Genomic DNA, 13,145 nt, shown 5'->3' on the forward strand with positions numbered 1-13,145 from the left:
GGCCGGGCCAACAGCGTGTGAATCACAGCTCAGAGCCCATGGCTGACGGATTGGAGCATCGATCTGAAAAATCTTTACAAAACTCATTACAGCACGACTTGTCATCAGAGGAGCAGGGGATAGAGGGATAGAGGGGAGAGAGCGATGAGAGATGCACGTATTCATCTGTATTTCACTGCTCATGTGTCAGCCGACGTCTGTTTGCATATATACGTCTCACAGGTTTCAACTGTTATACCTCACTGGTTTAATATACATGCACACTGATCTGAACCGGAAATATTACAGGCTACGATGAGGGCCACTTGTTGAATATACACTAGAATGGATGCTTCTATTTGCCTGTTTAATGGATATCTCTATAGTAACTATCAGTGATACAGGCTGCTGAATTGTTTACTGTTATGTAACCGGAGCACGATCTCTCTCCGTCGATCGACTTATTACCTTCTCCTGTTATTCACCACACTTGAGCCACCGTAGAATCACAGTCTCTTGTTAACAAGACAGAGTGGTGGATGCTCTGCACAGACGGGTGGATACCCCCACCTACCACAGGGCCAGAGCTTACCTGACATATTACCAACAATGCACCCCTCTGTGGTCCCAGACAGGCCCCATAATGCACTGCTCCTGTCCTGTTAGAGGTATATGTTGTATGATAGATCAGCAGGATTAACAGATGGAAGACGTTCCAAATGGCAACCTATTCCCTATTTAGTACACTACTTTTGACAAGGGCCCAAATGGGTCTAGTCAAAAGTAGTGCACTTTAAAGGAGGTAGGGTTCCATTTGGGATGCAAATGTTGACTTCCCTCTCAGGGGGTTGATTTCCCTCCAAATTCCAACGCTATATCTCACCTTCCTACGTTCTATGGATCTCTATTTACAATACATCATTCATTACTATTTAATGCACTGCATTTGGCGGTATAGATTACTAGTGCATTCTGGGTCTGTACACGATCCCATGTTACAGAACTCTCATATTCCACACTAGAATAGTATCCAGGAAATCAATATCTCACCTTCAAAAACAAAACGTATTTGATCTAAAAAATCCTCAAAATCTTGCTCAGAGCTATCAGAAGTCTGATTTCTCTACCTCACATCCAAGTGAGGACAGTTCTTCCCCCTTACACAGGGCCTTTGAGATTGTTCCCTCTCTCAGGATTTCCATAATGTTCTCCTGCACAATGATAATGGAAAAAATGGAAGGATTGAAATTTGATCCAATGAATCCAATCAGATTTTCCCATCTCGCCTAGCTGTTGAATAACTGTGGCCTTTTGAAAATAACAACTACTGTAAATATTGAACAGTAAACCAACCAGAATATTGTGCTGCTTCTGAAAATGAATAAAGGATGAAAACTATGAAGATCAGTGCTCACTATGATGGTATAGTGAGTTACTGTTCTGGACCCATAGAAATATCATTAGTTTGAAGATTATCCTGACTATCTGACCTTTCAATGAATGACAAGCCTTCTGACATTACACTTGGTGTTAAAGTCATCCTATTGGATTTTATCTTACTGATTTGAACAGTAATTGCATTTCGAAAATGGTCTCCATTTCTTGTGGCCTCAGATCAGGCTGACCTAAGTCCCTGTGAAGAGTCTTTGTCCTGAGGCTTTATAGTACAGACCCATCTATCAGAGCCCAGTTAAAGGTCTAAGACCACGGCTAACAGTGGCACACTTGCACACATGCGCGCACACACACACACACACACACACACACACACACACTAGTGGTTAGCTAACAAGGAGCTCACTAATTAAAGAAACAGAGTCCGACACATTCCTGTGGGAACACAACACATTTACCACAGACCCTTACATCCACAGTATCTATTACCACAGACCCTTACATCCACAGTATCTATTACCAGAGACCCTTACATCCACAGTATCTATTACCAGAGACCCTTACATCCACAGTATCTATTACCACAGACCCTTACATCCACAGTATCTATTACCAGAGACCCTTACATCCACAGTATCTATTACCAGAGACCCTTACAGACCCTTACAGCCACACCATCTATTACTACAGACCTTTACAGACCCTTACATCCACAGTATCTATTACCACAGACCCTTACATCCACAGTATCTATTACCAGAGACCCTTACAGACCCTTACAGCCACACCATCTATTACTACAGACCTTTACAGACCCTTACATCCACAGTATCTATTACCACAGACCCTTACATCCACAGTATCTATTACCACAGACCCTTACATCCACAGTATCTATTACCACAGACCCTTACATCCACAGTATCTATTACCAGAGACCCTTACAGACCCTTACAGACACATTATCTATTACTACAGACTCTTACAGACACATGATCTATTACCACAGACCCTTACAGACACATGATCTATTACCACAGACCCTTACAGACACATGATCTATTACCACAGACCCTTACAGACACATTATCTATTACCACAGACCCTTACAGACCCTTACAGACACATTATCTATTACCACAGACCCTTACAGACCCTTACAGACACATTATCTATTACCACAGACCCTTACAGACACATTATCTATTACCACAGACCCTTACAGCCACACCATCTATTGACACAGACCCTCACAGACCCTTACAGACCCTCACAAACCCTGAAATCCACATTGTCTATTACCACAGACCTTTACAGCCACATTATCTATTACCACAGACCCTTATAGCCACATCATCTATTACCACAGACCCTTACAGACCCTTACAGCCACATTATCTATTACTACAGACCCTTACAGACCCTTACAGACACATTATCTATTACTACAGACCCTTACAGCCACATTATCTATTGCCACAGACTCTCACAGACCCTTACAGACCCTCACAGACCCTTACAGACACATTATCTATTACCACAGACCCTTACAGACCCTCACAGACCTTTACAGCCACATTATCTATTACCACAGACCCTTACAGCCACATTATCTATTGCCACAGACCCTTACAGACCCTTACAGCCACACCATCTATTGACACAGACTCTCACAGACCCTTACAGACCTTCACAGACCCTTACAGCCACACCATCTGTTGACAGAGACCCTTACAGCAACATTGTCTATTACCACAGACAATTACAGCAACATTGTCTATTACCACAGACCTTGACATCTTCATTATCTATTACCACAGACCCTGGCAGCCACATAATTTATTACCACAGACCCTTACAGCCACATTATCTATTACCACAGACCCTTACAGATCCTCACAGACCCTGAAAGCCACATTGTCTATTACCACAAACCTTTACCGCCACATCATCTATTACCACAGACCCTTACAGCCAAATCATCTATTACCACAGACTCTTACAGCCACATTATCTATTACCACAGACTCTTACAGAACCTTACATCCACAGTATCTATTACCACAGACCCTTACAGACCCTTACAGCCACAACATCTATTACCACAGACCCTTATAGCCACATCATCTATTACCACAGACCCTTACAGCCAAATCATCTATTACCACAGACTCTTACAGCCACACCATCTATTACCACATACCCTTACAGAACCTTACATCCACAGTATCTATTATCACAGACCCTTACAGACCCTTACAGCCACATCTATTACCACAGACCCTTACAGCCACACCATCTATTACCACAGACCCTTACAGCCACACCATCTATTACCACAGACCCTTACAGCAACATTGTCTATTACCACAGACCCTTACAGAACCTTACAGCCACAACATCCATTGACACAGACCCTTACAGACCCTTACAGACCCTCACAAACCATGAAAGCCACATTATCTATTACCACAGACATTGACATCTACATTATCTATTACCACAGACCCTTACAGCCACATCATCTATTTCCAAAGACCCTTACAGCCCCATCATCTATTACCACATACCCTCACAGCCACACCATCTATTACCACAGACCCTTACAGCAACATTGTCTATTACAACAGACCATTACAGAACCTTACAGCCACATTATCTATTACCACAGACCCTCACAGCCACATCATCTGTTACCAAAGACCCTTACAGCAACATTGTCTATTACAACAGACCATTACAGAAGCTTACAGCCACATTATCTATTACCACAGACCCTTACAGCCACATCATCTGTTACCAAAGACCCTTACAGCCCCATCATCTATTACCACAGACCCTTACAGCCACATTATCTATTACCACAGACCCTTACAGACCCTTACAGACACATGATCTATTACCACAGACCCTGACAGCAACATTGTCTAGTACAACAGACCATTATAGAACTTTACAGCCACATGATCTATTACCACAGACCCTTACAGACCCGCACAGACCCTGAAAGCCACATTGTCTATTACCACAAACCTTTACCGCCACATTATCTATTACCACAGACCCTTATAGCCACATCATCTATTACCACAGACCCTTATAGCCACATTATCTGTTACCACAGACCCTTATAGCCACATTATCTATTACCACTGACCTTTACCGCCACAGTATCTATTACCACAGACCCTTATAGCCACATTATCTATTACCACAGACCTTTACCGCCACATTATCTATTACCACAGACCCTTATAGCCACATTATCTGTTACCACAGACCCTTATAGCCACATTATCTATTACCACAGACCTTTACCGCCACATTATATATTACCACAGGCCATTATAGCCACATTATCTATTACCACAGACCTTTACCGCCACATTATCTATTACCACAGACCCTTATAGCCACATTATCTATTACCACAGACCTTTACCGCCACATTATCTATTACCACAAACCTTTACCGCCACATTATCTATTACCACAGACCCTTATAGCCACATTATCTATTACCACAGACCTTTACCGCCACATTATCTATTACCACAAACCTTTACCGCCACACCATCTATTACCAGAAACCTTTACCGCCACATTATCTGTTACCACAGACCCTTATAGCCACATTATCTATTACCACAGACCTTTACCGCCATATTATCTATTACCACAGACCCTTATAGCCACATTATCTGTTACCACAGACCCTTATAGCCACATTATCTATTACCACAGACTTTTACCTCCACATTATCTATTACCACAGGCCCTTATAGCCACATTATCTATTACCACAGACCTTTACCGCCACATTATCTATTATCACAGACCCTTATAGCCACATTATCTATTACCACAGACCTTTACCGCCACATTATCTATTACCACAAACCTTTACCGCCACATTATCTATGATCACAGACCCTTATAGCCACATTATCTATTACCACAGACCTTTACCGCCACATTATCTATTACCACAAACCTTTACCGCCACACCATCTATTACCACAAACCTTTACCGCCACATTATCTGTTACCACAGACCCTTATAGCCACATTATCTATTACCACAGACCTTTACCACCACATTATCTATTACCACAGACCTTTACAGCCACATTATCTATTACCACAGACCCTTATAGCCACATTATCTATTGCCACAGACCTTTACCGCCACATTATCTATTACCACAGATCCTTATAGCCACATTATCTATTACCACAGACCCTTATAGCCACATTATCTATTACCACAGACCTTTACCGCCACATTATCTATTACCACAGACCCTTACAGCCACATCATCTATTACCACAGACCCTTACAGCCACATTATCTATTACCACAGACCCTTACAGACACATTATCTATTACCACAGACCCTTACAAACCCTTACAGACACATTATCTATTACCACAGACCCTGACAGCAACATTGTCTAGTACAACAGACCATTACAGAACTTTACAGCCACATTATCTATTACCACAGACCCTTACAGCCACATCATCTATTACCACAGACCCTGACAGACCCTCACAGACCCTGAAAGCCACATTGTCTATTACAACAGACCATTACAGAACTTTACAGCCACATCATCTATTACCACAGACCCTTACAGCCAAATCATCTATTACCACAGACTCTTACAGCCACACCATCTATTACCACATACCCTTACAGAACCTTACATCCACAGTATCTATTACCACAGACCCTTACAGACCCTTACAGCCACATCTATTACCACAGACCCTTACAGCCACACCATCTATTACCACAGACCCTTACAGCCACATCTATTACCACAGACCCTTACAGCCACATCATCTATTACCACAGACCCTGACAGCAACATTGTCTAGTACAACAGACCATTACAGAACTTTACAGCCACATGATCTATTACCACAGACCCTTACAGACCCTCACAGACCCTGAAAGCCACATTGTCTATTACCACAAACCTTTACCGCCACATTATCTATTACCACAGACCCTTACAGCCAAATCATCTATTACCACAGACTCTTACAGCCACATCATCTATTACCACAAACCTTTACCGCCACATTATCTATTACCACAGACCCTTATAGCCACATCATCTATTACCACAGACCCTTATAGCCACATTATCTATTACCACAGACCCTTATAGCCACATTATCTATTACCACAGACCCTTACAGACCCTCACAGACCCTGAAAGCCACATTTTCTATTACCACAAACCTTTACCGCCACATTATCTATTACCACAGACCCTTATAGCCACATCATCTATTACCACAGACCTTTACAGCCAAATCATCTATTACCACAGACGCTTACAGCCACATCATCTATTACCACAGACTCTTACAGCCACACCATCTATTACCACAGACCCTTACAGAACCTTACATCCACAGTATCTATTACCACAGACCCTTACAGACCCTTACAGCCACATCTATTACCACAGACTCTTACAGCCACACCATCTATTACCACAGACCCTTACAGCAACATTGTCTATTACCACAGACCCTTACAGAACCCTACAGCCACAACATCCATTGACACAGACCCTTACAGACCCTTACAGACCCTCACAAACCATGAAAGTCACATTATCTATTACCACAGACCTTGACATCTACATTATCTATTACCACAGACCCTTACAGCCCCATCATCTATTACCATATACCCTCACAGCCACACCATCTATTACCACAGACCCTTACAGCAACATTGTCTATTACAACAGACCATTACAGAACCTTACAGCCACATTATCTATTACCACAGACCCTCACAGCCACACCCTCTATTACCACAGACCCTTACAGCAACATTGTCTATTACAACAGACCCTTACAGAACCTTACAGCCACATGATCTATTACCACAGACCCTTACAGACCCTCACAGACCCTGAAAACCACATTGTCTATTACCACAAACCTTTACTGCCACATTATCTATTACCACAGACCCGTACAGCCACATTATATATTACCACAGACCCTTATAGCCACACCATCTATTATCACAGACCCTTACAGCAACATTGTCTATTACAACAGACCATTACAGAACCTTACAGCCACATTATCTATTACCACAGACCCTCACAGCCACACCATCTATTACCACAGACCCTTACAGCAACATTGTCTATTACAACAGACCCTTACAGAGCCTTACAGCCACATGATCTATTACCACAGACCCTTACAGACCCTCACAGACCCTGAAAACCACATTGTCTATTACCACAAACCTTTACTGCCACATTATCTATTACCACAGACCCTTACAGCCACATTATATATTACCACAGACCCTTATAGCCACACCATCTATTATCACAGACCCTTACAGCAACATTGTCTATTACAACAGACCATTACAGAACCTTACAGCCACATTATCTATTACCACAGACCCTCACAGCCACACCATCTATTACCACAGACCCTTACAGCAACATTGTCTATTACAACAGACCCTTACAGACCCTTACAGCCACAACATTGATTACCACAGACCCTTACAGCCACAACATATATTACCATAGACCCTTACAGCAACATTGTCTATTACCACAGACTCTTACAGCCACACCATCTATTACCACAGACCCTTACAGCAACATTGTCTATTACCACAGACCCTTACAGAACCTTACAGCCACATTATCTATTACCACATACCCTTACAGACCCTTACAGCCACAACATCTATTACCACAGACCCTTACAGACCCTTACAGCCACAACATCTATTAGCACAGACCCTTACAGACCCTTACAGCCACAACATCTATTAGCACAGACTCTTACAGACCCTTACAGCCACAACATCTATTAGCACAGACCCTTACAGACCCTTACAGCCACAACATCTATTGACACAGACCCTCACAGCCACATCATCTATTACCACAGACCCTTACAGCAACATTGTCTATTACAACAGACCATTACAGAACCTTACAGCCACATCATCTATTACCACAGACCCTCACAGCCACACCATCTATACACCCTTACAGCAACATTGATGATGCTGTGACACACCGCCCCAGACCATGACGGACCCTCCACCTCCAAATCGATCCCGCTCCAGAGTACAGGCCTCGGTGTAACGCTCATTCCTTCGATGATAAACGTGAATCCAACCATCACTCCTGGTGAGACAAAACCGCGACTCATCAGGGAAGAGCACTTTTTGCCAGTCCTGTCTGCTACAGCGATGGTGAGTTTGTGCCCAAAGGCGACGTTGTTGCCGCTGATGTCTGGTGAGGACCTGCCTTACAACAGGCCTGCAAGCCCTCAGTCCAGCCTCTCTCAGCCTACTGCGGACAGTCTGAGCACTGATGGAGGCATAGTGCGTTCCTGGTGTAACTCGGGCAGTTGTTGTTGCCATCCTGTACCTGTCCCGCAGGTATGATGTTCTGATGTACTGATCCTGTGCAGGTGTTGTTACACGTGGTCTGCCAATGTGAGGACGATCAGCTGTCCGTCCTGTCTCCCTGTAACGCTGTCTTAGGCGTCTCACAGTACGGACATTGCAATTTATTGCCCTGACCACATCTGCAGTCCTCATTTCTCCTTGCAGCATGCATAAGGCATGTTCACGCAAATGAGCAGGGACCCTGGGCATCTTTCTTTTGGTGTTTTTCAGAGTCAGTAGAAATGCCTCTTTAGTGTCCTAAGTTTTCATAGCTGTGACCCAATTGCCTACTGTCTGTAAGCTGTTAGTGTCTTAACGACTGTTCCACAGGTGCATGTTCATTAAATGTTTATTGTTCATTGAACAAGCATGAAACAGTGTTTAAACCCTTTACAATGAAGATCTGTGAAGTTTCTTGGATTTTTGCGAATTATCGTTGAAAGACAGGGTCCTGAAAAAGGGACTTTTATTTTGGCAAGTTTTTTTTAGTTAAAGAGCAGATGGATGAACTCATTATAGTGGGCAGTCAGCCAGGTCCATCCTGATAGTTATTTATCTACCTGGGGTTATTCTATCATACTGTGCCTGATGGTTATTTATCTACCTGTGGTTATTATATCATACTGTGTATGATGGTTATCTACCTGGAATTATTTTATCATACTGTGTCTGATGGTTATTATCTACCTGGGATTATTATATCATACTGTGTCTGTAGTTATTTATCTACCTGGGGTTATTCTATCATACTGTGCCTGATGGTTATTTATCTACCTGGGGTTCTTATATCATACTGTGCCTGATGGTTATTTATCTACCTGGGGTTATTATATCATACTGTGTCTGATGGTTATTTATCTACCTGGGGTTCTTATATCATACTGTGTCTGATGGTTATTTATCTACCTGGGGTTCTTATATCATACTGTGTCTGATGGTTATTTATATACCTGGGGTTATTATATCATACTGTGCCTGTAGTTATTAATCTACCTGAGGTTATTATATCATACTGTGTCTGTAGTTATTTATCTACCTGGGGTTATTATATCATACTGTGTCTGTAGTTATTTATCTACCTGGGGTTATTATATCATACTGTGTCTGTAGTTATTTATCTACCTGGGGTTATTATATCATACTGTGTCTGTAGTTATTCATCTACCTGGGGTTATTATATCATACTGTGTCTGTAGTTATTTATCTACCTGGGGTTATTATATCATACTGTATCTGATGGTTATTTATCTACCTGGGGTTATTATATCATACTGTGTCTGTAGTTATTTATCTACCTGGGGTTATTATATCATACTGTTTCTGTAGTTATTTATCTACCTGGGGTTATTATATCATACTGCGGTTCTATTATTTTAGTTTCTCTCCCCTGTTCGGCTTCTCTTTGTCCTTCATCTCTTCACCCTTCCCTTTTCTGCTCTGGCTCTTGGTGTTTCATTTAAAATGGTGATTGTTCATGTCTGTGAGAGAGAGTTCATCGTGGTTGTTGGTTTAGTGTACTGTGATTATGAACATCTATGTTTTAATATTGATGCATATAAACGTCATGCATTTATACCCATACAGATATAAACACACACCGCAAAGTGAGGGAGACGTGGTCATTGATGGCAACAGCGGCTGGACAATATCAGGGTGTACCCCCACATGGAGATCCCCAACTGGACCTGTCCTTATTGGTTCCCCTGGAGATGGAGCGTGGGGATGGGGAGGACGTGGGAGAGGAGAACATTGTGTACCTCTGAGGCTGAACCCCCTGAGTCAAAACCAGGACTTAAATCTGGGATCCTTAATGGTGAAACTGCTACGTCCGTTTGGGATATTACAACAACAAAGAAGTTACTACAAACAACAAACACCGTTTTTTCCAATTTGGTTATAATTAGAATCACAGATTTAACATGAATATATGAAGGCTCCGAATCCAAGATTGGACAGTAAATATCCAGGCCTATTGTATATCAACAAGGTTTAAAGAAGTAACAGGACTGGCACATACAGAAATCTCTCATGCTTTGTCTCTCTGCCCGCCACGTCTGTGTCAGGTACCCTCCATATGTGTCGCCAAGTGTTGTCAATGAGAGACACTTTTATAGTGCTACATGTTTATGTGTCCATATGTGCAGTGTGTGTGTGTAACTTCATCCACTGTGTGTGTGTGTGTGTGTGTGTGTCTCTGTTGAGAGTTCAACTCCAGGGCTGCCATCGGGCCTGTGTGCCTGAGGCCCTCCAATGACAGTTACCCTGACCAACCCTGCTGCCTGCCTTCCCCCTCTCTCCTCACCCCTGTATCTCTCTGTATCAGTCTACCTCTCGTTTTCTCCCTTGTCCTCTAAGCCCAATCTCTCCAGGACTATTTATTAGGCTCGCCCAGAATGAAATACTGAGGAGAGTCTTCTCTTTGTTACCGCAGGGGGAAAGAGAGAGAGCAGAGAGGGGCTGGTATCACTGTAGAATCAGGCTGAATCTGTCCAGTTGCTCTGTGGCTGATTGTCTGGCCAGGAAATAAACAGCTGCTCGCCCATTCATCAGACAAGCTCTATTTAGAAGGTGAGCGGGATTCTGCAAACACATTAGTCATGAAGGATGAGGTGAAGCACCATGATCAGAAGGGATTTGGTCCCTTGGTTTCTCAGACTGTCTGGCTCTGGCTACGCCCGGACAGCATCATTTGTTTTTACCCGAAGGACTTTTTATTGTTTTGAAAGAGTGTAAAGGTATTGTGGTTTTAGGAATGATGTTGTGACTGTAGCAATATATCAATACAATATAGGACACTGCACTACTCTGCCTATATAAAGTACATATTTTATTAGGGTCAAACGCATATAGTGGTCAAAAACCATAGGACAGAACATTTCTATACTTTCAATGACCTTTGCTTTTAAAAATGGTTTTAAGTATCCAATCAGGGACAGTGCACTGTACATGTGAAGCATACCAAATATGGCCACATCTCTTCTGCATGATACATTTTGTTTTACATCGTTTTAAAATGTTTAATGTTTAAATATTCCTTCCAAGGCACATATTTCATAGCACATGATTTATTCCAGTGTGTGTTCAGTTACTTTAAGATTTTGTCTTATGTAAAGTTACCTTACTAATGCATGTGTAGTAATAGTAGCTGGATAGTCAGCCTGGTATCAGTTTATATCAGTGGAGGTTCCATAGAGGAGGAAGGGGAGGACCATCCTCCTCAGTGAATTTAATAACAATAAAAATAGTGAAACATTGAAAACGTAAGCCTTTATATAAAAAAATATACTAAATCTATTCACGTCACCAAATAGTTGATTATAACACACTGTTTTTCTATATAGGTCTACAGTAGCCTCAACAGCACTCAGTAGGGTAACACCATGGAGTAGCCATAGGACAGCTCGTTTCCATCCTCCTCTGGGTACATTGTTTTATTATTTTTGTATTTGATTATTTTACACTTATTTTACCAGGTAATTTGACTGAGAACACATTCTCATTTACAGCTACAACCTGGGGAATAGTTACAGGGGAGAGGAATTACACCAATACAAAACTTATAGACTTACACAGTAATAATGACAACTTCCGGAGAATGTCCTCCAATCTATCAAAGCTCTTGCAGCATGAACTGACATGTTGTCCACCCAATCAAAGGATCAGAGAATGAATCTAGCACTGAAAGCATAAGCTACAGCTAGCTAGCACAGCAGTGCATAAATTGTGGTGAGTAGTTGACTCAACGAGAAAGACAATAGCTGACCAGTTTTTAACAAATTAATTTCTTCAAAAATGAAGGAGAAGCAAGAGAGAGAGCTATATTTCTCGTTGTAATTTTTTCACTTTCACTTTCACTTACTTAGCTAGCGAATGCAGCTAGCTAGTGTAGCCTACTCAAACACCCAGCTCAAACAGGGAGGGATGCTATGTTAGTTAGCTGGCTATGACTATCCAAAACTGGAATTCTTCCAAGTCAACATAAACTTTTGGTTTTATTAATTTATTGCCACTGGGGCCCACTGGTGTAACTGCTAAACTGCTTGCTGTACACTGTACTGCGTGATTCTCCCGGGTTTACTAACGCGTTAGTTCTCGTAGCCATATTGACTAGCTATTACATTAGCTACTATGGTGACAATGATGTAAGCTGTGTGTAGCAGTTAGTGGTTATAATATGAAGGTTTGGCTTGGATTTTTTTTTTTGCCTGGTCACAGACAGCTGGTGTGTTGTGCACTGCAGTCCACAAGTGAAGGGAAAAGGTGAGAGGAGGAGAGTGCGTAGATGTGAGAAGGAATACAACAAGT

General features: G+C 42.1%; 1 protein-coding gene across 1 annotated transcript in view; it reads left to right on the forward strand.

Moving 5' to 3' along the window:
- LOC139408471 (rho guanine nucleotide exchange factor 28-like) overlaps positions 1-13,145 on the forward strand; it is a 109,784-nt gene that overhangs the window by 94,002 nt on the left and 2,637 nt on the right. The window contains exon 36 of the mRNA XM_071152406.1: positions 10,425-13,145. This exon is cut by the window's right edge and continues 2,637 nt beyond it. Within this exon, the coding sequence (XP_071008507.1) occupies positions 10,425-10,603 (179 nt within the window). The 3' untranslated portion in view covers positions 10,604-13,145. The remainder of the gene's footprint in view (positions 1-10,424) is intronic.

Source organism: Oncorhynchus clarkii, chromosome 5 (assembly GCF_045791955.1).
Source record: "Oncorhynchus clarkii lewisi isolate Uvic-CL-2024 chromosome 5, UVic_Ocla_1.0, whole genome shotgun sequence".
Taxonomy (NCBI): Eukaryota; Metazoa; Chordata; class Actinopteri; order Salmoniformes; family Salmonidae; genus Oncorhynchus; species Oncorhynchus clarkii.